This window comes from Acipenser ruthenus, chromosome 25, assembly GCF_902713425.1.
Source record: "Acipenser ruthenus chromosome 25, fAciRut3.2 maternal haplotype, whole genome shotgun sequence".
Lineage (NCBI taxonomy): Eukaryota > Metazoa > Chordata > Actinopteri > Acipenseriformes > Acipenseridae > Acipenser > Acipenser ruthenus.
The window spans coordinates 25,679,948-25,707,805 of NC_081213.1; the positions used below are offsets into that span (position 1 = coordinate 25,679,948).

A 27,858-nucleotide genomic window follows, 5' to 3' on the forward strand; every position below is an offset into this window, starting at 1 on the left:
AATGAGGCTGAAGGAATAGAAATGGTCTTTCCATACTGTGAAGCAGCTACTAGGAGTCTGCTTTCTGTGTTTATTTAATTGAAAAACAGGCCAGAGACTGGTCAGCCAGTTAGGAACAAATGGCCTGTTTTCTTAATGCTTAAGACAATAGAGGGGAGGGTTTGGTGCAGACTGTATTTGAATGGCAGACACTTTCATGCTGCTTTACAAAGCCCCAAATTGTAATTATTTCTGTTCCAATGGAGTGGAATTATTTAAATTCCAGAACCATGGTATGCCGACCATAGTTGTTTCCATATTGGTTTTTTTAAAAATAAAAAATAATGTTATTTTCTGTGTTCATCAGTTAATGTGGATATGTATAATATTTTTGATAAAGAAATTGAAAGGGAGATGTGACAGTGTGTTGAGTTATTCTTAGTAGCTGTTCAGCCAACAGGGCTTGAAAATGACTATGCTTAATGTATTGCACTGCACGTGTGTACATTTATAGAAAGCACAAGTTTATTTCCCTTATGTTACCTCAGTCATCTGGTTTAGGTTTCCCGGAATTTAAAACACTCAATCATAAAATCAAAAATAAAGAAACTTGAGTTGGGGCTAAGTTGGTTTGTTTCTCTTTTTATTGAATCAGTTTAAAAAGTCATTGCCAACTATTCTAAGAGTACATAATGCACAGAATGGATCCACATGATGCGGAGTGAGCATGATATTCACTGACATCTGTCAAAGTCAATCCATTGAGATGGATGCCAGATGCCACACGAGCAAATGACTAGCACAGTGTGCTTACAATGTTAAACAGGGTACTATTAAACTGGTGGAATCTGTCAGCTGCTATTTCAGCAGAGAATTGTATGTAATATTGCCAAGGTTTATGGGGGGGAGGGGCTGAATACATAACAATTGAATTCTGTTTGTCATATGTTAGTTTTAATTAGATATTCATGAAACTATTTATCCTATAGTATTTGTTTCTTTCACATTTGAGAAACACATGTTGAGAAAATAAATTGTTCAAAGCTTTTGCAAAAGAGGGACACAGGGAGTGCCGTCAATTAAAATCAGCTCAAGTACAATTTGAAAAACCTTCCCCCAGGTTACATGTTCACATACCCGGGTGAATTTGAAGATAATACAGACTCTGCATGTGACATGTCCCCTTTAATGAACAAAAAAACCTTAAATGAAAACCATTTAATAACAATATTTACAAAGAAAATATGAAAATGTCTACCTCTTGAGTTCAAACAACTTCAAAAGGCTCTTTGCATTTTCATGCTTCTGTAATACCCATGTGAAACTGGACTCTCTGGTTTGACCACATGGTGTCCTGCTATGCTACACGACTTCACAGCGTCAAAAATTCCCCATCTCACACACTCTGTGTTTAGCACCCTGTAGTGGTCTGTTCCTGTCATCTTCAAGTTGAAAAAAAAAAGCCTGACATTAAAATAAGCAGAAAATGCAGAGACACCCGATAGAAGAGAAGGAATCATAAGTCCAAAAATTTAATTTCTGATGTGTGTTTATTCTAGTTTTACAATTAAATACAGGAAGGGATAAAGGGAATCTCGTTATAGAATTGCATATCACCTGGACATCATGCTCCCTGAATATCATGACACCAGCACCTTAGCAACGGACACCTAAAAGACCTTCCAGTGGAAAACCCTTGCAATATGGACATTCGTGTGCACACCTCCACAATCTCATATTGCCTTGCACAAGGTTTTGGATTACAGATTCACTTACTTCTTTAAATGCGGCTTTGTAATGGTAAATGCTGGATGCTACCCTGTGAAGTGGTTTCTGATGGTTACGCAGAAATCATTATATAAATGCTTTTTGAATTACATTAGATTGTATTGGAATCAATATTTTGTCCACCAGTTTCAAAATGAAGAAACCACATTCTCCCTAACATCGTTATATTAACCATTATTAAACATGACCGACTCAATCAATTATAAATTGATTAAAGTGAAGTCGATTAATGAGCCAGGAAGCAAATCAAGTGGATTAGTCAGTCAAGCTTTGGCCATGATACTCTTTCCCTGAACAGCTTTGGTCTAACTGCCTTCATTACTGATGAGCCAGAAGAGACAGAGCTTGGATAACTGGAGGACGGGATTGTCAAACTGAATTGGATGGATGAGAAAGGGAACGCGGGGAAAAAAAAAACAATACAGTCAGAGGTTCATTAAAAAAAACAAAATAAAAGGCTCATTCAAACCTGATGGGCACAAAAATAAGACTTCACTTGGAACAACTGTACTGGATACAATACACAACCCGGTTAAATTAACCTTTAAAATAAGTTCTTAAAAATAATTATACAAATTAGATTTGACTCCAGCGCTCATGACCAATTTTCAATGGGGATCTGACTGTCACTTGCTGTGGTATCATATAATACGATTATTACTTTCTGTTTGCAAGCCCAACATAACATTTACCAATAGCTGGTTATTTCTGGTGCATTAAGCCACATACAGCTTGTCTGGGAAAGATATACCACATGTATAATTTGGGTTGCACGAATTATTGTGGTTTTGCACATCCCAAACATCTTAAATATCTATTGCCTTCTGTTTGACTGCTGCTTAACTTTGAGACATTGTTTAAATTTCTTCACAAGTATACCCTTTAACATAATGGACAAACCACCAAAATGTATCGTCATTGCATAGTGTGAGAAACCACCGGCCTGCCACATTGAGCTGGAAACAGATAGTAAACTGTGTTATAAAGACATGGAATAGCAGAATGATTGGTAGCCACAGATCAATTATGATGTATTAAAAGGTAAACTACAGAAGAATACAGTGGTTATGATGACTTCATAGAGACTGCTTTCAACTTACACAGGTGTTTAACAGGTAAACCAAAAGCATAAAAATATTTCTAAAATGTAATTAAAACACTTGTCTTTCCCTTCTACAAAGCTGTTTAGAGATAAATAGCAGTTGACAGGATATCAGATTAAGCCATGTTATTTGAACCTAAACCTGAATGGATTGAGATATATTTCTGGAAGTAAATATCAGTTGGTTTCAGAACACTCAGCTCTCAGTGTATTCAAACACACCCCACACATGTAAACTTATTTAAGAGGACCAATGCAATTGCTTCTTAATTGTGGCGAGCTTTGATATTGTGTTTAAAATGCATGCTAGGTCAGGTTGGAACACCACCATGTTGGCAGCTGTAGCTGTGCACGGATAATTGTTGCAAACAACATTACAAAACAGTAGTTATAAATGGAATACTATCACAATAGACGTGTACTGCTTATACAGTGGATACATGTGTGATATATATCTATTACATTATTACAGTTTTCTGTATTTGTGGGTATTCCTCATGCAATTTGTGGTAAATTCTCTACCACTCGCTGATGGATTCTCCTAATTTATTCCAAATGATAGAATCTCAGTGGGTGGATGGGAGCTGGTTAAAGTGGCTACAAATAAAAGTGTTCTGCCACAGAGTAAAACATTGAGCCATGCCACTCTGAAGCTTCTGGAAATACAATAAACCTTTTAGCAGGATGTTTATCTAAGCGGTAACATGATAAACAGCTGCAGAAAATGTCTACGGCAGCGTCTTGATAAAGCTTAGAGCTGGAGTGTTGAAAGCTTTGCCTGTAAGCATCCTTCAAATATTTTAAATTATTACCTCTGGTTAACCATTTTGTATAAGAAAAAAGATATATAATGTCTGGTAATACTGAGCGTCTCCCATCACTTCTTAAATGTCACTTAAATGCAAAATGAAACAGAAAGAAATGCTCAAGTGGGAGTTTTTTTCTGAATTTGCCTGTTCAATTTTGATATACTGTATAATAGATGCCATTTTGGTGACGCTTCATCCCTTAGGAAATCTGATGCCTTTGCTTTGGTAAATTCAGTAACAAATACAAGGGGTGGGTCAGTCAAGAACCACACATATTGGATGGAATATTATTGAGAACAGTGCTGTAGTCCTAAATCTCAAGGTACCGGAACCACTAAAATAGAGATTTTCTTAAACAAGAATTGTGATATGAATTCACATTGTGTTTGTATACTGAACTTCTGGTAACACATATACTACTGTAGACAATCCAAAGTGCCTTTCTCCAGCTTCGTTTGTGTGTGGGTCCACAGTCATAGTCGATGCACTGTCACAGTTGTGCGGGAGATGTGAGTCATGTGACTTAGCTTGCCTATTATGCGCATTCCGGCTTGACTACACCACTGATTGACAAGATCATAGCAGGAATCAGATTTAGGAGCATTCAGCAAAAACATAGCTGGGAAATCTTTTAAACACAGTGGAGCCTTATGTATGGAAGTAGAGCTGGTTTTGACTAAAAACAGGTCTCCTTTCACTATTAATAAAGGTTGCATTGTCCATTGTTTAGTTAGTTATGGAACAAACAGGCTTGTTTCAATGTATACTGTAGGGGTGGTCTTCCTGGGAAATGGAAGAATGGTCTTTAGGGAACGATCTGGCTTCTTTTAGGTCCTGTTTGGTTTCGATGAAGCCTGGTCTTCTGTTCCCTCTTTTGTTTGTCACTGTAAATAAAAAAAATCATGTTGATGTGTATGTCTCCTCGATGATGTCACCGTGCTACAAAAAGGCCATCCACATCCACGTTTGACCAGATAAGCCAAGAATAGAGATGTTTTTTTTGTTATTTTGTTTAGTCCACTTATTGTAACAGGCCATAATGACATCATTCACTCACTTGTCCACTTACTGCATTTCAGATTTTGTAATGCAAGTTTGTCATTACTGTGTTTGACAGTCTTTACCTAGACATAAAAAGATAAAAGCGCTGTACACAGCTTCACGATGTAACCAAGACACCTGATTCTATACCATCAAAATATCTAGAAGATAGAAAATATCAAAAGTGTAACCTGAACAATCGCAGTGATACAACAATGTAAACTAAATAAAGGAAGTGCATTCAATTATTTTCACAATAACCAATAATGATCATTTAGGATGTTCAACACATCTGAGCATATGATGAGTATTCATGAGTACATCAGGGTGCTCAGGGCACTAACCAACTGTACATCCTATTACAATAGGAACCCCTTGCCAAGAAGATGGATATTTAAAATAAATAAAATAAACTCACTTGATTAAAGGACCTCTTCAAAACATTGAACTGTCAAGCCTTTTACTACATACTGTAAAATAGCACCACTCTAATTATAAGCTCTAAGGATCTGGTATTTAGCATGTGTGGGCATGTCAGAAAAAGCCCTGTACGTTCTCAGAGACAGTTCAAAAGTGTCTGATGAATATGCCAGTACTGTATGTTTCTGCTGTCAGTTTGACTTGTTCTGTCCCATTTCAGTAATCACACACACCCTTGCCATTTTCAGTATGTTTTGAATATCAGCAGTCTTAATACTTCTGAATTTAGAAGAATTCAGACATATTACATTTTGACATTCACTGAAGCATTGACTTGTACATTATATTCATTAAATTAGAAGGCCTTAATAAATGCATTTGGTTTTCTGTAACCTGCCCTATCCATCATTATAATCCCTACCCACATTTTTATCCACTAGAATCTTTTTTTTTATTATTACAATTCAACACCAGTGACACCCACTATTACTTTTTCTAAAATGAAAACAAGAAAACATTAGAAAGCACTAAATAATAATAATAATAATAATAATAATAATAATAATAATAATAATAATAATAATAATAATAATAAAACCTGATGCAAAAAATACTGTAAACTTAGCGCAGTGCTTTGTGTTGAAAATATAAACAATCAGGCTTCCTGTATTTGTTTTACAAAGATACATGTTTTATTTTAGGTAAGGTGCCTTGGGAAAATCTTCATTGGTCAGCTCCTCTCATATTCTGCGGTTGTGTTGGAAGCAATTGGGGCAATTTAATGTCTCTTCTTGCAGTACTATGCAGTGACATCATGAAAAGCCATTAAAGAGACTGTAGGATACTGTAGTTCTTTTTTTTATATATAAAAAAAGTGTGATAGAGCAAACCAGCTGGTAAATGCTTGTTAAGTTTCCACATCAAAGATAAAGACTTGTTAAAATTTACAAGATATGAGCCTAGTATTGACAATCCAGAGCTTCTGATTTACTGTTTTTAATATTAGCGGATTCAGGGATCCTTGTTCAAGGATGAAATAAGATTCAAATTGATTACCTCTGTTTGTTTTTTCCGGTTTCAATTGATTTGCTTCGGAAGAACAGTACTGTAGTTTCAATCAACACTTTGTATCTTATTGCTCATATTCTATTGTTATTATTATTATTATTATTATTATTATTATTATTATTATTATTAATAATAATATACAAAATATGAACATTTAATTGAAAGATATTTGATAATGAAATAAGTACATCAAATTCTCTGTACACTTTATTTTGTTCATTATGTTGAATAGAATTTAAATTTGAATAGTACATCCAACACAAGCACTTAAATGGGTATACAAATGTGTAGCATGCTGGGAGAGTAGGGTTCCCCATGGCAATTCTTTTAGCAGGTAAAGACTGTACAGCATTGGGAAAAAAAACAGTTACAGTTTATTACAGTTGAAAACTATCATTAGGTTTTCTGAAAAATGTTCACATTCCAAGTATTCTTGGGTGATTGTTAACTGTAGGAGGCACCGTTCGGTGAATCGGGCGTCTGGTATTCTAAGTATTAGTCTTTGGTTTCACATGCAGTTGGCAAATCCACCGACACGACTGTGAAGGAAATCAATAAAGTTTGGAATTTACTTGTGGTATTGGAACGGCTTACAGGTTACGCTGACTGCACAAAAGAAAGAAAGAAAAAAAGAAAAGAAATATGGCTTTGTCTGCTAATTTGAAGCTTATGGTCTGTGTTGTGGGTGTCCTTTCCTGCAATTCAGGTACTGCAATTATACTTCTTAAGGTATTTCATTTCATTTTGATGATGAGCGGTTACATGATGAAGTCTGGATGAATTTGAACGTGTTTTTTTTTTTTTCAGAAATATTCCACAGTGGTTTAGGTTACTACATACTGCACAGGTTTACTATGCAATGTTAGGAAAAGGACACATTATAGCTGAGTGGGTTTCCCTGGATTGTGTTCTTAGAAAAACGTGCCTGCTTTCAAAATACGTACATCACAAATGAATAAACCAGATCTCACACAGATTTAGCTAGTGAGGAGATATGTTTTGGGCATATAGTGACTATTATGTTTTATCCTTATAGTTTCTGTGAAAGAAGTGGTGGAAGCATGCTGTGCAGCTGGACAGCAGTGGGCTTCAGTCAATGGGCAGTGCATTGACATGCCACAGAGTGAGATTAACACATCTGTCTGTAGGTAAGTAGCAGCTGGCATTTGTTAAACACTGAAATATGAGGCGGTAGGACAGTGTTTGCATTAAGAAAAATAAAAAGTCCAAATGTAACTGCAATAAATGAAAAGAAGTGCCTGTTTGAGAAACAGCGTAGGTCACAATTCTAACCTTGTTTACGTGCCACATTGCTCTGACTTGTCTGTCTGCCAGACATACATTTTTACCCAACATGTTTTCAGACATTTAACACAATAGTGGATACCCCTCATTCTTGGCCCCCCTATTTTTGATTACATAAAAAAATGTAATTACTGTCTCCAGTGACTTTGATAAAAACAGGTCTGGTATATAAAACGTTTACTGCAATTGCCTAAATGAGAAAGCATGCATGTATGCACTGTACAATTTATTTTTTTAACGGATAACAGCTAATTCATATGCCGTCATCAAAGGTTGAAACAAAAAAGACCTTGTATAGTTAAGCAAGAGAGATGGCTTATTTATTTTTTTAATTTTTATGAGAATTTTTCGAGTCAAGCCTCTTTTAGGAAGTTTGGATAGACTGACTCAAAGTTCAAGTTTAACTAGCATTATGTGCGTCAGCAGGTTTTTGTTTTTTTTTCAGAATTGCCCAGAAACAGTGCTGTATAGGATACTTAAAAGAAAGCAGTTGCTTGGCTGGAATGACCGCAGCGAAAGAGGGAGAAGATTGTGAGGCGAATGAAAGTGATACCTGTGGAAAAGACTCCTACAAGGCAAGGCTGATGTTGGGAAACAGTGTCAAAGATGTGTGCTCTATACATAGTACAGTTCATTATTTTACTAAACTGGTCACCTGCAAGCACTATGAACAAAAGTAGCATTCATTTTTAGTTTTCTTCTTAAAAATCTCAACTCATCTTTGCAGAGGACAGGAATTTGTTTTCACAGTATTGTCTTAAAACACAACGCAAGTTCTAGTTCCCACATTCAAGCCCAGAATATAAAATGGAATACCATCCTGTGTTATTTAACGAGGATTCATTGATGACCGAAGTACCGGTGCAGTTTGTAACAGTGTTCCTGTTGGTCCCTAGGAGTGCTGTAGCTGTTGCTCTCTTGGTTTAAAACTCAGAAGTGAGGGACACAGCTGCGAGGCCCACCAGTTTCTGGGATACCCCTGTAGCCATGTGTTCCTGACATGCTGCGAGGGAGACGAAGGCTTCGTCCAGCCCACTTTAAAACAGAGAACAGAGCCAGAGCCAACGTCGCTACCAGAACGAGGTAAACAACCCTGATAGCTGTCTCTCATACAGGGACCAATGCTGCATAATCTTGCCCTTAACTTTTATACAATGTTTATTATCGTTCTTTATTCTTCCACGGAGGACAACCCCCGTGTAAAAATGTAAATTCCTTTTTAGAATTAGTAGTGCGTGTGTGTCGTGGAAGAAGGGGGGTGTCTTTTCAATTTAGATTTCTTGGGAACATTTTTGCAATCCTACCATTAAGAGTTTCTTATGTATGTTGGGATCCGGATAAAAAAAAATATGACCCCATCACCTCGCTTATATATTATTTTAGAATGAACCCATTGGCCTGTAGTTAGGGTTAGGGTTAAGAATTTGTTTAGGCCATTTTAAAGATCCACTACAGACCCCAAGATGATGGGGTCATGTTATTATTCTTCGTCTTCTGAAAATATATTTCTGTGCCTAAAGCATTTTGTAGTGCTTTGAAAATATGAGCGCACTGCAACCACACTGACAGAGCCGTGAGAGTCAGCCATCACAGCACTTGACGCTCTTCTGCCTGTTAGTGGCTTGTTGCATCCTATTCCTGTCCTTCAGAATTGCAGCTTATGCCTGTCAGAGGGTTCTGTCTCTGGTCTGTGCAAACCATTTTACTTGGGCCTTTAAAGGTAAGATTGGGCCCTATTTCTGTCAGCTAGTGTAAAAATATATTGACATGCCAGTTGCAGTAACTGGTTGTGTCACTCACAGATATAACCCTGTTATAGTCTTGGATGAAGTTACCAAAGAACATGTTAATATTAATAGAGATGACCCAGGTCAGACCTCACAGTTTCCTGTCTTGAGTGGATAATTGAATGTGGAAGTGTGTGTAATATTCAGTGTAATTCAATGTACAGTTAGTTAGTATCATGTTAAGACAAGAACCTCAAAAACTGACATCCCTGTGGCTACAGCTTACCAATTGCATCTGATGCCATTTTAGCTGCAGCCTAAGGATGTCTATGTGCCATGTTTTATTTAGGTTACCGCTTGAGTAAAATGTACTGCTTGGAGTTAGTAAGAGATTGAGCATGTGTTGTGATGCTGTCAGCTTGGTGCTTACAGTGCATTCAGTAGGGTATGGCAGTAGGGCACATGTATATGTATGTTTATTGTTCCATAGTAATTATGACCATTGCTATGGGTGCTATAGTCTAGAGGACGCATAGCATTGTGCAGGTAAGATATGTACCTGAGTGGCATTTTAATGGCTATTTTCTTTGGTCAAGTCCATACAGGGTATAGTATATGTGTGTTGTAATGTATGTGGTTCTGTGTGGGTCAAACTGGTAACCATCTATCCCAGTGCATAGTACTATACTCTATGGAATTGCTGAGGTACATCCTTTTATATATTAGAATAGAATAGCCTCAGTGATTTCTAAGACTGCAGGGTAATTCTTACTGTGGAAATATCCACCCTTTCACAGGAAGGATGCATGAGGTAGGTAAGCTTTTGAAATGTGTCAGATGTTTTCTGCTTGTGAATGAATAATTCTCATGAGCAAACAGAAACGCATTCCTGTGGAACAATATGGGTAAACCTGTGGGTTTCCTGAATTTAATTGACTGCATTTTACTTTTCGGAAAATTATCATAATGTGTTATTGTAGATGGATGTTGCCTGTATTTCCTCTGGGATGTCCCAGCATGCTACTGACAAATTCCGAAACCAATTTAATTGTGCAAATAGGCGGCAGGTATGACACAAAAACATGGACTTACTTGGCACAAAAGTCCAATACCAGAATGACACCCATATTAAGTTTTATTTTACATGTGGAGGAGCCGTAAAACGAGTATCTGGTATTCTGAATTCCTGCATGTAAACGTAGTTTATGTCTCAAGTTTCAGACACTGAATACCCCAAAGAGGCTTTCTCTGTGGTTGGTGAAGAGGAAAAAGAAAACACTGTTGATGAAGAGGATGGTAAAGAGAAGAAAGAAAACACTGTTGATGAAGAGGATGGTAAAGAGAAGAAAGAAAACACTGTTGATGAAGAGGATGGTAAAGAGAAGAAAGAAAACACTGTTGATGAGGAAGATGACATCGACGAGTGCCTGGTCTATGCGGGACAACTTTGCCACCAAAGCTGCATCAACACCTGGGGATCCTACAAGTGTGCCTGCTTTCCAGGACACATCCTGCTGGCTGACGGATACACCTGCAGACCAGGTGAGAGGCATCGGGATTGATGCTGCCGTCACGCTGTGCATGCTTTCATGTTTAAAAACAGAAAGCTGGTGGATCAGGGTGAGTGAGAGAGTAAATTCGGGGGAATGTCATATTGTTTTAGTTTACGCTGATTTTCAAACTTTGAAGTTCAAAACATGATAGGACACATCTGAAATCTTTGCTGGAGGCTGTTTACAAAAAAAAAAATTAAAACAAAAATGCCACAGTTAAAATTACAAGAAACACATTATCTAGGATGTATTGTGAAAATGGAAATAAAATGACCGGTTGTGCCGTGTGAGGTGACACGCTTCTTTAATGATGACCCCTGCAGGTGAGAAAAGTTAATGGAATTTAACAGGATCAAATGTCAGTGCAAATGGGTTGCTTCAGGTCGTACAACCAATAAAAACATGACTGGGATGCTCATACACTGGATGCAGTCAGTTTCTGAGGCCTCCGAGCATGCTGGGTAATATACATCACAGATGATTCTGACCCCTGCTGCAGAGATGAACAAAGCTGACGTTTTGTTCACTGGTTCAGAAACTCGCTCAGGGACCATGAGGTAACTGGTTCGTGCCTAGTGTAGCCTGCCAGATGCAGAGTAATAAATCCTACTTGGAGCAATCCAAAATCAGCTCTCAGCAGATATGATGCCCTATTCCTAGATTTCAACCAGCTCACACCCCAGTCAGTATCACCTTTCACACCTCCTCTGTTCAGCTAATTCAAAATACAAATTCTAATTAGTTAATATTTTTAAAGGATACTCGAATATGAGAAAGCCATGTTTGTCCCAGCACTATAAAAGGCTAAATCAGTACAGTTCATACAGGAGCGGTATATTAGAAGTTGGAACTTTTAAATATAGGGAACTTAGTGGAAGCAGCCAGTTCCCATGGATTCCAGCTGTTCTAGTGTTGACTTTAACCTTATTAGAATTCATCACCTTTGTCACTTCAATTACAGTTGCAGACTTGGTGTACATTCTTGGCAAGGATTACTGTGACTTAGCTAATGCTTGTACATATTTACAAGCCAATATTTTTTCAGGTCTTAGCTGCGCAGTAATCCTTTCCTTCCCTTTCCATGTTGTGTGACAAATACTTTTCTGATTGGGACTGATAATTTTTATCCAAGCTAGGCATATGGAATTACTTCCTGAACCTGCATTTTATGTTAAACTGCTGACCTCTATCTGATTACATTATATACAAACTGCGGACCAAGTCCCGATAAGAAAGCCCATTGTTAGATAAATGTTTTGATGTCTGGAGTGTTTCAGCCCGTTCTCTGACTCAAGAAACACTGCTGTAGTTATTTTTTATTTTTTTTTTGGTTGCTCTTGTTGGTGACTGTGTTCTGTCCCCTGTGTTGAGCCACAGTGCAGCAAGCAAACAGTGCAGAGTTTTTATTTAATTTGTGCATTATGTTCAGAGTGTGATAAGAACGCCCTGTAAGTGTACATTCTCCTACATGGAAGGATATTCTTTGAGATTGCTAATGTGAATTAAGCAGGTGTAAATATACTTTGCACCGTGGTGTAGAATGATCTCCTTTTAATGAAGTGGGAGAGAGTATCTGAAGGTACTGGAGTACCAATCCGGCTGAATTTGGTTATGAAAAGATATAAATGTCCTGGGCAATAATGAGTTAGGAGGAGAAATTGAATTAAGATGAGGCCATGCAGTGTTTTGATGGAGCCTTTAACTGCTGCCAATTAGTCTCAATTCAAAATCAAAAGCAGACATAAAGCTTGGGTGGTCAAGAATTAGGCAGATATGAGATACAGCCAGTTATACAGAAATGTATCTTAAAGTATAGCTCTTTGCTTATAAGTCACTACAATACCTGGTCCACTGTTATCCTTGAGGGCACATGTTAATCATTTGGTTTTTTTTTTTAAATCGTATGATTTCTCATTAGGAGAGAACTTGATTGCATGGGTAGAGTGCTGGAAATAAGACCGGTTTAATGGAGGGCTTTGTTTATATAGGACTTCTGCTGGAAGGCTAACACAGCAAACCATCTTACTGCATGAGAACGATACCTCAACAAAAGGGCTGCAACTCTCAATGCCAGCTGGCACTTTGGTGTTGATGTTTCTGGCTTCGCTTCAGTCAGGCAATATTCCACACACACAAGGAAGAGAGCACTGCCAGCTGTTTTAAACACTGCCACCCTGACTAGTGGCTTTGCCTTTAACAGATAACAGTCGAACCAAAAACCTATAAACACATTAAATGATGCTGAATTTGAACTCGTGGACGAGAGGTCAGAGGCTCATGTCCATATCTGGAGTAGATCACATTCTTAGGACCTGATCACTACTTGAGATTGGAGTCCTCCAGTCCTGCACAAATGAGAACTGATTTTAATGAGGAAACGAATTTTAATAACTAGTTTTAATGAGAAGGGAACTCGTTTCATGTTTGTAGATTCATGTTATGGGCTCACTCCTGTTTGAAGGCACTATGTCTTTGAATGTGCCATCAGACTGAGTTTTGTTTGCTTTGAAGACATTAATAGATTTCATGCCACTCTTTATAAAAACCCAGGGTGGTTAAAACCAGCTTCCTGACATTAGTTACAAATTCTCAAACACGTCTTTATGCCTAGAAAGCAGCTCAGTACATCCTTTTCATAAATGTTTCTGTATATGTAGAAAATGAAGACCATGAAGACAACAACAGGTTAATAGAGGAGGAAGAAACACCTGCTACTGAGGCAACTCCAATGGAGGCTCCTACCACTGCCATTCCCATTGAAGAGGAAGATCTGTGTAAAGGTACATTACATATCCATATATTCCTGTATTAACTGATGTAAAAGCTGCACATCACACTAGATCTTTTACATGCTAGTCACCCATCTCTTTGATTTGTATTATGTAAATAAAAAATAAACCCAAATTCCACATGATGCATAGAGATTTACAGCGAACTAACAAGACAATGCAATAGAGTGCTGTTATATACACATTTCTCTCTTTGCTGTAATGCACAAGTAATGAAAGTATTATTATTTATTTATTTATTTATTTATTTATTTATTAGCAGGGGGCGGGGGGAGCTTGTGTTAAGGTTCTGAAAGCCTTCCAAATCTTCCAGACCACAGCAGATCAGAAATACTAAATGTCAGTGTTTGTGCTGAGATTTCAAAATGGTGTGTTTCTCCTTAGCCAAACAATAGCTCTTAAGCTGGGGGATCACAAATCCACTTTTTCAGGGCTTGAAACCTGGTTCCAGGAGACCTAGTTTGAGGCAACGTTGCTATATCAAACCCCAAGTCTCCCATGGTGTGCCATGCAGTGGCCTGAAGCCTACTCTCCTAGATCCAAGTTCCAAGCCACAAAGTGGCTTCTTGTTCCCTCAGCTTTAGTCATAAAATTAGATACAGCCTCTTATTCCCTAATGTAAAGAACACCTTAAAATCTCGTATTAATGAGGTAAACATTTTAGGAGGGAAAAGCTTATAACAAGAATTATTGTTATAAAACACACTTACTGTATCAGGGGTGTAGAAGTGCCTTGGGTATTACTTTTTATACTGTTCAATACTCTCCCCCCCCATCATAGACAATGGTGGCTGCATGCATCATTGCTCTCAGGTTGGAAGGGAGGTGACCTGTTCCTGTTTCCCAGGATATGCCCGAATGGGGGATGGGTTTTCATGTGAAGGTAAGTACATCGTTCTTACATACTGTAGATAAGTTGCATTTGAAAATAGTATTTCTTAGCTACTAATAGGCACATTCTAGACACAGACGGGCACTTCCTGAAAATACCCCTCGATTTGCAACCTAATTGAAAACACATGTACACTGCTTCCGTGGAACACACTGTACTATTGAGTGTCACCATAGAACAGGGTCTTGGTTGTGTCGGGACTTAAGGAAGGAATCTTGGCATGTGATTCTATGGTACATTGTTCCCCCAAGGATTTCAGTTTTGGAGTGCTGTGTAAAGTCATATATGTAGGCTGAGCTGGTCACATAGATCCTCGTGTGCTGTCTGACAGCACTAATCCATTGTTACATTTGTATATTACCATAATATATGCATGAAGAGTCTTGCTGATGCAGAAAGCTTAAGGCCCCTTCCCCAAGCTCTAAAGCCATTTCCATGCCATGGTTTAGGGGCACAAATACATTTCTGAAATCTGGGCTTTAAATACCTTGGCAGAACGTACCTCTCGTGAGGCAAAACAAGGCCAAGCACTAATCGAGTGTGGCTGAGAAAGATACAAACCTTTAAATGTCAAATAAAAATCTGTTCAATAAGTACATACATCTGGGATCGCCATGATGAGGAGCTAATTGAAAGGAATGTAATTCTGACATTACTGTAATTGGTTACATATAAATAAAAAGAAATGCACAAACAGAGGTGGTCTGTTTTGTTAGGAATTCTGCTCTCCGCAAAAGTGTTAAGAGAAATGCACAAAGTAAACCCATTTAATTGTAATTGATGTTACCTTTGGTGTTTGTTTAATGAACACCAGAGAAATGTTTATCAATTGTTAGCTTATTGTTGGTGGTATTGTGTGGAGACAAGTCTGGTGTTTTCAAAACTATTCGACACATGAATCAGTTCATGCATTATTTCCTATTTGTTGATCTGTAACGAATTATCCTTTTTTTTTTAAGTGTTACCATGTGTGTAAAATGTAGGTGGCCAGTTTTGAACCAGTCTGATCTATACAGGGAGTTAAATATTTCATTAGTTAGCCATATGGACAGAATCAGCTATTCTGGCTAGTCAGTGCATGAAAATTGTATATCAGATTGTCTCAGCCAAGACGAGCATTTGACACTAATTCAAAAACATAACTTTGGTCTTGGTTTGTATTTTAGTGGTAGTTTCAAAGGTTGTTAGACAAAAAGGAAAATGGCAAAACGACTGTCAAAAACGTTTTATGGAATATTGTAATTTCCATTAACTGTTTACAAAGTTGTTTGTTGTTTTTTTTTGTTGTGTGTCTGATTTTTCTTTCATTTAGCTTCGTCAGCACTATAACACCAGACCATGCTGTTTGAATCCAATTGTTTGTTACACTTGATAAATCTAATGTTACTACACACACACCGATACAACATAACTTGGTGTACCATTGCATTATACACTAGTTTATATTATGAACCCATTTTAACACCATGCACATGAAAATGGTCATGTTGAAAGCACACCTTGTTCTTTTTAACAGCTGGACTTGGCTTACTTTTTCACTGTGGTTAACCTTCATTTGTATAGATGTGAATGAGTGCAGCTCCGGGACTCATAATTGTTTCCGAGGAGAGCTGTGTGTGAACAGCAATGGATCTTTCCAGTGTGTCCGCATCAGAGAGCTCTGTGACGAGGGCTTTATACACGACATGAATAAGCAATGCATTGGTAAGATGACAGAAACCAACCAGTCAACTGTGGCATTGTTTCAACTCATCCCGGTCTGCAGATAGTCCTCAGATTGCCGGTTCCCATTCCCAGTAAAAGAAAGAAAATGCAAATTGTGAAACGGTTCGCTAAATAAGACAAGCAATTCATCAGTCTTTGTGTACCTGTATTTTTTCCTTGGATGCTAACAATATGTGTGTTCTATTTTGCATTAGCTTTGTACTGTAAGCTTATAATACAGTAGGCAAGGTCTGGCAAACTGCAGTGTCTGATGCATTTTTCTGCCGTCTTATACCCTGAACATCCATATGTGTCTTTTTAAATACATCTTGAGATACCGGTGACGTCACAGTAATAGATAAACTTGCTCAGCCTTCATCTCATTTCTGTCATTGCATAACATTGCTTTTTGCTAAAAAAAAAATACAAATACAAAACAAATCAATTGCACACAGCAGCCTTTTAAATTGAATCCCAGGCTCACATGTAAAGATAGAATGCTAGCAATGTACAGATAGATTGCTAGCCAGCGCTAGATAAGTACCCAGTGTTACACAAGTGTTTGATTCTCACATAGCTTTGATTGCAATATTACTGCTCTTACCAAAAGAAAAGATGGGTATGTTTCAGATGCCATCTACACCTGAATTGCCATTAAAAACATGCAAGGAAATAAATAGCTCAATATACGGTTGATGAGAAGTGTCCCTGTTCTAGAATCGGAATATCGGCTAATCACGTGAAAAATATTTTGGTAACTGCAAGCCTCAAACCCCAAGTGTTTTGATTTTGCCAGTACAGGAGGTGGTGCCCGAACCATGAACTAGTGTTCTTTCCCTTCTGGGTGACTCACTGTGTGTCACACAGGAATACTGCAGTAACCTATGCCAAACGGCATTGTGTCAAATGAACTTAAAAACAGCATTAAGAAATACGCCTAGGCATGGAATCAATGAGAATCTGAATCACACAGCAGTCCCGGTTGTGATAGATATACAAGATGTGCCTTGCTGAAAATGTAACCTTGCTTCATATGCATTGGAACTTGATTACTCAGTTGTGTTGTTTGTGGGAGGTTTATGAGAGGCTGAAGGTTGTAAGGTTGAGCCTCATTTGCACACTGTAACACCCTTTTCTCAAAGCTGCTGAATATCCTGGACTGAGAGCTCCCATAGCATTAGCATACCCTGCAATGGGATTCACTTTCCAGTGCTGTAAATTTGCTGCAATTGATGTGCATTGAGTTTGGTTTACAAGAAATATAAACCAAGTTATATGCACTCTTTAGTTTTTGATTTATAAATGGATTTATCTGCAGTTTTGCTTTCACCCATTACAGTTCCTCTACACTTTACTCACCATTTACTGCACTATGATTCTCTAGTTGATAAAAGCATTTCATGTTGAATTAAGATATGTCAAACTGTATGTTATCCACAGAACTCTCATCCTTTCTATTTCAATGTTCTTTTCTCTTAAAGAACCATCCTTAGTTGTTCTGTGCTTCTCAGCACTTGTTTTAAAGAAGATGCCCCTATAGTATATCAGTGTTCAGTGAATGTACTGAATATTTAATAAAAGGTAGATCTATGGAGTTCCCAAACTCTTGCATGTGTCTCTGGCTAATGCCTCTATAAAGGAATTCAAGTCGATGGGGCACTTCCTTCGATGGGGCACTTTATTCATTTGAGTAAATATACTACTGGCTATCTCAAAAGCTGGTAAAATTCATATTATGTCTTGTGTTGATGATCCATGTCTTTTCCTGCTTCTCATGCCATTCACCACATGCAATTTCCAGGAGGCTGTTCAGAAATCTTTTTTTCATTGGTAAAATGACTCAGCCAAGGAAAAACATCCACATCTGCTGTTTGTGCTGTAGCTAGTCTGAGTACATTGTGTGGATACAGTGTGATGAACAGTAACCTGTATGTCTGACATCCATGTCATATTTATATTATTAAATGTACATTCACTGAATATAAGCCTTGGTGATCTGCTTTCTGGTGCTGAGAGCTTGGCAGAGTGTCTACTAACATTCATTTTTAAACCACCAAACATTTTGCAAGAATGAACTGCATTGAGTCAAGGCAAAGCAGGAAAAGGTAATTCAGGCAGAGGTTATGTGGTTATTTTCACTTAGCCATGAGACAATAAATCTTACACTTGAATACGTATCTCATAAAACAGAGAAAACACCGCACACAAGTTGTTGAATGACTAACAGCTCCTCCTATTTGTTTGTAAACCGCATCTGCTGTCCCACAATGTGCTTAGCAACCGCATGTAAACATGGCAGCCGACTACCGCATTTCACTCCAACCATGTCATGTATTCCTCCCAGGGACCTTACAGAGGCCCTCCAATGGAAAATATGAAGGCCCGCTCCTAAGATTCGATCCAAAATGGGTTTTTCTTGTGTCCTTTCCTGCAGATGTTAATGAGTGTCTTACTGACTCACACAACTGCCAGGCTAGGGAGCGATGCATTAATACCATTGGATCCTTTACGTGCGAGAAGGAAATCGTCTGCCCCCCAGGGTATCAGCTAAAGGATGACAACTGTGAAGGTAAAGTATAGATTGTTTATTTGCGTGTTCTCTTAGGCACACAGGAAGAGAAGAGAACGGGGAAGGTCAACCACAAGTTTAAATAATACATTTTGGAATCCATTATTGTATACAACAGGAGTGTAGTTGTTTGGGTTGCAGTGGAGGATTGGCCTCTAGATGGATACAGCACCCTCTATACCCTGTGGCTGTCGTGATAGTCTCTTGTTTCCCATTGTTTGGTGCATGTTTTTGTTTGTAAATCAAATCTGTAACCTACAAACAGTTTGAGAATGGAGTCTTTAATGAATAACTGTGCTGGTTATTTTGTTTTGTAAGGCATTCCTAGATACTTGAAATCTAAAACAGATTAAGTGGTAGAGTTTTTTATGAATTAAATCCATAGCTTTAAATCAAACATTTAATTGAACAGTTTCATAATACCATTTTATAGCATCATAAACATGTCATGCAATTACTGTAACACAGGAGGGACAATTCCAAGTGAAACCTCCCTATTAAAATCAAAGCAAAAAAACATACAGTACATGCCCCAATGGGAAGTTAATTTAGTGCCTATTTGTTTTCTTTTAGATTTGTATAACATATGATACCAGGTTTATCCAATCTTTATTTGATTGTTACAACGCACTGGGCTGGATGATCCTGCTGGAGAGGATATCAGGATATCAGTACAAATCTATGGGATCTGTGTATACAGCCCTACGCCTATGAACAGCATGGGACACCTGTTAAGACAAATGGTTGACATGGGAATACACAAGATTAGCCTGTAAGGAAAGAGAGATTCCGGCTTTGCTCTCTTAACTATATTTCTATAGAGGAGCTGGGGATTGAACTGAAAACACTTCATTCCAGACCAAGGTTCCCCGTAAAGGATTTACATTCCCTGAGTCTCACTAATTTCTGTCTGAGCGCAGGTGAAAACTGAGGGTACAGTGAGTGTTAATGTAATGAAAATGCCAGAACCATTTGGGAGGGACAGGGAGCAGTGGTAATAGAAAAGGGGTCAGTTCTATAATACAAAAAATTACAGCATCTAATGAAGTCATTTTTGTTTGTGTTTCTTTCGGGAAATTGTCTACGACGAAGCTGATCTTTAACCATAGTGCCATCTACTGGTACAATTACAGTAATTCACACACTTTGAATGGAAGAGCTTGGGTTTACAGTATTTCTCCCATCAGTGTTCAAACCAATGGAATTTCAGCATTGTTGTAGTTTTGCAATATACATTTTCATAAGTCTTCAAGCAGAAGCATTTTATCCTGCATCCGCGTGTGTGTTTCCATGTTTCATATTACTAGCAACTGGATTTATGTTTGCCTGTCTATTTTGAAGACATTCGGAACGTTGTTTTTCAATTTGTGATAAAAATGGTTAGCACTGTTGTTACACATTAAGATATAAAAACAACTCAAACAATTGTTTTTTAAAACACTGTTTTACAATCGCAGATTGCTCTGGATACAACCCTGTCTGATATCCAACAAAAAAATCATATTGAACCAGGGATATTGTTTATTGCATCTAGATTCAAAGAAACGTGTCACTTTGCCTCAGCCATAACTAGCTAGTCTATTACCTCCAGCAGCCTGAGGTAACTTCCTTAAGTGGTGCCTGTTAGTACTATGTAATCCAATCTACTGTACCAAGAATGTACTTACTAGCTTTTGTTACCTTGTTAAAAAATGGTATTGCAATCTCCTGTTTGCAGATATAGACGAGTGTGCAGGGGGAAGTCATAACTGCAATGCTGGTTTGGAGTGTCAGAACACTGCGGGCTCCTTCTACTGTAATCCAAAACAGGGCTGCCTCACTGGATTTGTACAAGACCTGAATGGAAACTGCATTGGTAAGACTAAACCGTTTACAGGTTCTTCTCAAATGCTCTAGCTCATTTAAAAAGGCTTGTTCTGCTCTAGGTCATAAACTGTATGGTAGTGATTATACAGCCTGTGCTCAGGAGGCTGAACGTTATCTGTGGGAGCCAAGTTCACAACACAGGGCTGCAATCATTGCAGACAGGAGCGATGTATGCAAGTACAAATCTATCTTCTTGTCAAAGTTACAGTTGTGGCGTGTATACTTTTATTAAACAGCATTAACATTTAATTGCTTAGAATTAATAGCCCCCCCGCCCCCACCCCCCCTAAAGTTAATGCACATTTTTATTGTGTCTGTTTTGATATAATAAATGCAGTTTGGTACTCACAGTAGATTGTTGCTAATTCAAGAGCAGTTTCAGGATATTCAACATCATGAACAGGGCTGGCTTACAGTATCTTTCATTTACATTTGAATAGCAGCACAGAATCGAAACAAAGCTTTCACCTTCATTCATCTCTCTCTCTCTTAATGAAGCCCACGAGGGGAAACATAGAATACACACGCTCCAGCACATAATACATTCTAATCACATACACACACAGGAGCAAACTTACAAGCACAGAATATGTTATTCAACATCACACGAAAACTAACATAGCTGCAGCATATGCAGATTTTGTTCTTCTGAAACCTAATATTTGTTTTTTGGAAACCTTCTTTGCTCTTTTTTTTTGGTTGATAAATCGAATTATTTTAGCATTGGCAACTAAAATTGAAGAGCAGCAACATGCCTCAACGTAGATGCACAGAAAGAAAAGTCGGCAAGTCTAGATAAATGTTTTATTCAACACACATGAGCAGTGATACATTGGCTAGGCTAGTACCCTGGCACATAGTAAGAGAAGTTGCTCCCAGTATTCAAAATGCTCTGTGTGTACAGCAGGTCTTGTACTAGAAGGACCAGCAGCCACACACAGTGCTGATATTGAATAATTACAGCTAATGAATCTAAAACTAGATTGGGTGTTCATAATCCCTTTTAAATCCAGCACTTTGGGTCATTTTTCCAGCTGTTTTTCTTTGCTAACGTCATGCCTTAAAAGACGGATCTATTTGGTGTCTGCTGTGCATTCTAAGAACACTAAGTTGTTATTTTTGAGCACTCTGCAAGAAGGCAGTTTCTGAAAGAAGTCCCCATATCTCTGTGGCCAATGAAATTAAACTTATTCACAGTTATACAGCGTTCACTGGAACAAACCACGTTTAGTTCCCAAACGGAAAACATCTTTATAAAAATAAAAAGGCAGAGTTTATGTTCTATGAAAGTGTTTACTCAAAAACAATGATGAAGGCATTTGAGCTCATCATATCACAACCCCTGCATTGACAGAAGCAGAAACAGAAACACGTCTGTCTGACCAGGTACTGTTTTACACAGTGAAATTTCATGAGAGTAAATGACAAAAATAAAGCCCTTAGGCTTGATCTAAAACCATACAGGTGTTTTAGAAAATGCAAATGCCAAAGGTGTGTCAGGGTAGGTTGAGATTTGGAGACTCAGCTGGCGGTAGCATCGCTGTATGTTTTTGGTGTGGATTATTTTCCTGTATAAGCTGCCACAATTTTCAACGTTCTTCTTGTATTGGAATAGACGTCAATGAATGCACCAGCCTAATAGAGCCCTGCTCTACTGGATTCAATTGCATCAACACGGTCGGCTCTTATACCTGTCAGAGGAAGATCGTCATGTGTAGCAGAGGCTATCATGCCAGCCCCGATGGAACCAGGTGCATTGGTAAGGATTCAGTATCTCTAAGAACAGTAGATACATGTTTACAAATATAAAGCTAAAAAGCATAATTTAAGAACTGTACCCTCTAATCATTTTCTGTATATCACCCTGGTGCGTATCTATATGTCTATCTTGGATAGAATTTTCGATAACGAGGTTTGGGGTATTTCAGTAACAGGATTTGCTTTTAGATCATTTGAAACATGAACAGCTTTGGGGCGCGTACTGTACGTGGAAACATGTTGTAAGAGATTTATAATGTCTTTGTTTTTTTTATACAGATGTTGATGAATGCCAAGCTGGAGTGCACCGCTGTGGAGAGGGGCAGATTTGCCACAACTTGCCTGGCACTTACCGCTGCGACTGCAAGACAGGCTACCAGTACGACATGTTCAGCAGGACGTGTGTTGGTAAGCAGCAACATTTTTGAGTCGTCAGTTGTCATTTTGTAATGATCTGCTATAGGGGAGGGGGGTATGTCAGGGTCAAAGGCACTCTTTTTACCTGTCTTACTTCCTCTTTTGCCGACAGATATAAATGAATGCTGGCGCTACCCAGGACGGCTATGTGCCCAAACCTGTGAGAACAATCCCGGGTCCTATCGGTGCTCGTGCACTTCGGGCTTTGCATTAGCGTTCGATGGCAAGAACTGTGAAGGTACCTCTTTGTTTCACAGAACATGATCATCAAACCATGAACACCTGCTAGAAAAGCATTACAGAAGCCCATGATGGACAATGAGGACATCTCTGTGGATTTGATGCAGCACTGGATTTACCCAATTCAGATAACCTGCTGCACATCTCATAATAACAAAAACACTCACAGGCAATTGACACCACGTCATGGGCACGTTTGCAGTACATATTCTACCGAGGAAGATTAAATTGTTGAGGCAGATAATTAAATGCATTCCTACTGGATTGACGCAGTAAACCAGTCCTTCAGTAGCAACACAGAAAGGGTGACTTACTGCCAAGGACCAGCATCACCTAAAACTGATCACAGTAAAGTCCCGCATTTGCGTGACTTGTGTTTTTTGTTCTAAAGAAAAAGTTTACTTGCTTTTGTCTTTTACACAGAAGATGTGATACATTGTCAGTGTGTTGCTTTTAATGGAGTACAGAATTGAGATACTGTTCTTTACACAGGCAAATCTATATCATTTTCTCTGAAATAATGCCTCTGTGGTTGTCACTTAGTGACAAGTGTTGTCTGCCTGCACACCTTGTGAATGACGTGTTCCTGTCTGCCATATTATACATTCAAGAATGATGAATATACTCAAGTGTCAAAACATCTTAAAGCGGCATGACTATACATACTGCACTATTGCATACAATAGAAATGTGTGTGTTTGTTCTAATTTAGATGTAAATGAATGTGACAACAACCCCTGCAGTCAGGAGTGTGCCAATATCTATGGCTCCTACCAGTGCTATTGCAGACAAGGCTTCTATCTTAAAGAGGACGGACGTTCTTGTGAAGGTAATGCACGTCTCTAAAGTTAATCTGCATGCATTTATTCATATGCATCTAATGCGCTCAAATCACAGGTTGATTGTGTTGTTTCTTTTTCTTTGTTGATCAGAGTAGTATTACTCATTCCCTACTGCAATTCGGAGTCTGGGACAAAGCAAACAAGGTCATTTTAAACAGTGTCATGTACAGAGTGATTAGAACGTAAGTAAGTTTGTGAGAAATGGTGCGTTGATGTGGGAAACTTCCTTTCTAATCACCCTGATACTGTCACACAATCCTAGCAATACAGAACATAATGTTACTGTATACGGTTTTAAATGTTCATATACATTACTGCGTTTTCTTAACACGAGTTACAGGGAAACAGAGCTGGATAGCCCACACTGATCAGTAGTTGGACACAACATTTCCATGTGTGCAGTATTGAATCAATAGAATCATCTCTTGTCATAAGGAATTGATTTTCCTTGTCAGTGGTAAAAAAGGTAAACTCTGCCATTGATGGTTCCCTGGAGGCGGGTAAGAGGCATCTTTCCTGTTGCAAAGTTTTCAATGCTCCAGATGTCTTACTTTGGTTCCCTCTATAGGGGTTATATGGTATACACTATAGTGTTTTGTATCTAACTCAGCACATTGTAGGAAATGAAAAATAAATGCATTAATTGGCTCCTGTGGCCGAATGTAAATGTAGAATGAATTGACGTGTCATTTTTTTGGCTGCAGATATTGACGAGTGCTCTCAGAGCATTGGCAATCTGTGCGCTTTCCAGTGTGTGAATGTGCCAGGCAGCTACCAGTGTGCATGCCCTGAGCACGGATATACCATGTCACCCAATGGAAGAACCTGTCGAGGTAAGAGAAGACAGCTGCTTACCTTAAATGTGTCTAACAGTCCATAGGAAGGCTGTCCTCACGTGCACGTCCATGGCGCCCTTTTGACAGCGGCCTCTTAAAATCAGAACAGGAATTGGATGGTCTGATGTCAAGTTAAAAATGGACTGTAACAAGTACAGGGCACCAGAACACACCTGCAAACTACAACAATAAAAGTTGGCACATTTTCCCAAAATCCAAGTTTTTGGAGTTGGCAAAAGACCAGTAGCTACAATTATTAGCCACAAGAAACTGGAACATGTGCCCAGAAGTGCTATAACTGCTTACGGTGCGATTCTCTGATGCAGGATTCTCAATTTATTTTCAGCACTTCTGACGGTTAGAGTGCTGTGCCAGGGTTTTTATCTGGCTCCCATTTTATAGTTTAAGTATACCTAATTAACCTATTGGGAAACCACATTGGAAAGAGAGAGAGATAGATTGAGCGAGAGAGAGAGGGAAAGAGAGAACTAAAGAACCTCCTTTTGATCCCGTAGGGTTAATTTGAATTTCTGTTGAACTCTGCGAGCTGTACAGAACAGTGCATCTCGACTCTAAGATGAAATGCGTGATTACAAACACTGCAATTTGGAGTTGCTGTGAGAGGGCGACTATTGACTTCTGGCAATAGAAAGCATGAGGCAGCTTTTTTCATGTGGTTATGTAAGATTGTCATGCATTAGATTAGACTATAGCTTTACATAATAATATAAAATAGGCATATTGAAACTGTTTGAAATGTCTGAACATTACTTTTTCACATAGTCTAAAGGTTTTTTTGTTGTTGGTGTTGTTGTGGTTGCAGATATTGATGAGTGTGCTGTTGGAGCTCATAATTGCTCAACAGCTGAGACCTGTTATAATATCCAGGGTGGGTTCAGGTGTTTGTCATTCAGCTGCCCACAGAACTACAAAAGAGTGTCTGACATGTAAGTATGGAAAATAATGGCATCTTTAATACAGTAGGTACATGCTTACTTCTCATTATGCGGTTGTCTATAGAGACGTTTTTTAAACTATAGTCAGATAAAACTCATAAGTTAGTGTTTGACCAACGTTTTCTGAATAGGGAGCAAGATCCGTAGGATAGGGGATTTTAATGTAAATCTTAACTAAGAGGTCACCAATTCCTGTGGAAGATTAAGACCAGGTTTGTACTCCTTGTTTCATTTACTCAGTGTCTTGGTTTGTATCCCGCAGGCGCTGTGAACGCGTCAGCTGCTTAAACTACGTGGAGTGTCAGAGCAGCCCCTTGAGAATCACCTACTATCAGCTGAGCTTCCAAACCAACATTGTGGTCCCAGCCCAGATATTCCGCATTGGGCCCTCGCCTGCTTATGCCGGGGACAGCATCGTTATCAGTATCACGAGCGGGAATGCAGAGAACTTCTTCAGCACCCGGAAGCTGAACCCTTACACGGGCGCCGTGTACCTGCAGCGGCAGGTCCGGCAACCGAAGGACTTCTTGATAGACGTTGAAATGAAACTCTGGCGCCAAGGAACTTTCACCACTTTCCTCGCTAAGATTTACGTGTTCATAACAGCTCATGCTCCCTAAGCTGTTTCTGACAGGCATATTTCATATGGTGCTCAGCTATGAAGCTGTTAACTTTAAGATTTTAGACATGTGCTACTGTGGAAGTTGCATTTACTGTATGCTATTCCTTTTTTTTTAAATAATATCTAATATATCAAGGACCTTAATGTTAAAGCCATGCTGAATTTCTATAACTTAGTAGACATCTGGGTGGTGCTGATGACATACTGTGCAGTTGAAAAACAAATTGTGTGGGACACGATTGTTGCAGAGCATTGTAATGGCTTCATTGCCATTCATGCTTATGTCCCTAAAAAAAGTTTCGAAAGACAGAAATAATATGTCATTCAGTGGCTCACATCACACGTCTTTCACTTCTCTTTTTTAATAACTAAGCTGTCCTATTTGCAGTATGTGGTAATATTGACCATCAGTATTAGGTTTACACAATGGATATAGTAACATATAGTAACACAATGGCTGTATAATATTTCTTAAAGCTATAAACCAAGGACTGAAAAAAATAAGTAATTCTTATCATTTTAGGCAATCTTTACAGATTAGGCATGCACAAGGTAGAACTAATGTGACAGAAAATGAAAACACAGCATGAAACTAAAGGACGTCTTTCTGATACAAGACAGAGGAGAGAGGGATTTGCTGTGTTATAGGAAATTGTACGCTATCATTGAGTTCACATGACGTTGTTTCCCTTCCAGATCTAGAAAATAGCAAAGGTTTTACACTGACTGTTTCAGCTTGATAACTGCCATGTGATCTTATTCCGCTGTGTAAAAGAAAAGGTAACATTTGATCATGTATAATGTATATAACCGTTTACATACATACAAATTTTGAGATTGCAAACTCTCTTCTTAGGCACTCTACATTTTATTTGAAGATTTAGCTGTAATGTGCAAAGTTTTTAGCAACTTTTAAAATTTAAACCATTTTTTTATTATGTTTTGTAAGCTTGTCTAACAGTTAGAAAATTGCAGTTTCTAAAAAATGTCTGAAAACTATGTTCATTGCTGAATAATTCCAAATGTTGTTGTTGTTTTTATTAAAGCCCATTAGTTGTCCAAACATATTAAACTCCATTTGCTGTAAAACAATATAAAATACTTAAGTACTTAATGTTGGTTGAAATGAAAATGCATTTTTAGGTGAATTGCATCCTCAATTTAATAAGCAATGCCATTTTGTATGTTGCCAATTTTATAAAGCATGCATAGTTCTATTGATGATACACTCTGTTTCTTCTTACATCTAAATACATCTTCTTCAGCCTTGGGGGAGGGGGGACACAGCTCTTAATTACTGTATTTTCTGCTCAATCAGTTGGAAAGTAAATGAATTTTAATATGAAGTCAAACCTTTTGATATGTAATATGCATTCTCTTTTAAAAATAAATTAAGAAAAAAGATAATGAAGACTTCTCTTTATTTCCACTTCTGTTTTATTTATTGTTTTTTAATTAAATGCAGTGGTGTATGCATAAGCGAAATGCAGTTAGGGAGGGTAGGGTGAAACATGCTTATCCATCCTTTTGATTCAAATGTCATTACCAATCTTGCTAGGTGATAAAATGACAAAT

General features: G+C 38.2%; 1 protein-coding gene across 3 annotated transcripts in view; it reads left to right on the forward strand.

Moving 5' to 3' along the window:
• Positions 1–27,685, forward strand: part of LOC117414150 (fibulin-2) — a 53,702-nt gene extending 26,017 nt beyond the window's left edge. For 2 of the 3 annotated variants that reach the window (XM_059000001.1, XM_059000002.1), the window contains exons 3-18: positions 7,244–7,355; positions 7,958–8,087; positions 8,409–8,595; positions 10,455–10,781; positions 13,450–13,572; positions 14,363–14,464; positions 16,037–16,177; positions 18,612–18,746; positions 20,464–20,601; positions 22,228–22,371; positions 22,650–22,778; positions 22,900–23,025; positions 23,740–23,856; positions 24,574–24,702; positions 25,529–25,652; positions 25,924–27,685. In XM_059000001.1, the coding sequence (XP_058855984.1) occupies positions 7,244–7,355; positions 7,958–8,087; positions 8,409–8,595; positions 10,455–10,781; positions 13,450–13,572; positions 14,363–14,464; positions 16,037–16,177; positions 18,612–18,746; positions 20,464–20,601; positions 22,228–22,371; positions 22,650–22,778; positions 22,900–23,025; positions 23,740–23,856; positions 24,574–24,702; positions 25,529–25,652; positions 25,924–26,281 (2,522 nt within the window). In that variant the 3' untranslated portion in view covers positions 26,282–27,685. The remainder of the gene's footprint in view (positions 1–7,243; positions 7,356–7,957; positions 8,088–8,408; positions 8,596–10,454; positions 10,782–13,449; positions 13,573–14,362; positions 14,465–16,036; positions 16,178–18,611; positions 18,747–20,463; positions 20,602–22,227; positions 22,372–22,649; positions 22,779–22,899; positions 23,026–23,739; positions 23,857–24,573; positions 24,703–25,528; positions 25,653–25,923) is intronic. The other variant, XM_059000003.1, reaches the window with a different exon arrangement.
• Positions 27,686–27,858: the final 173 nt, after the last annotated feature.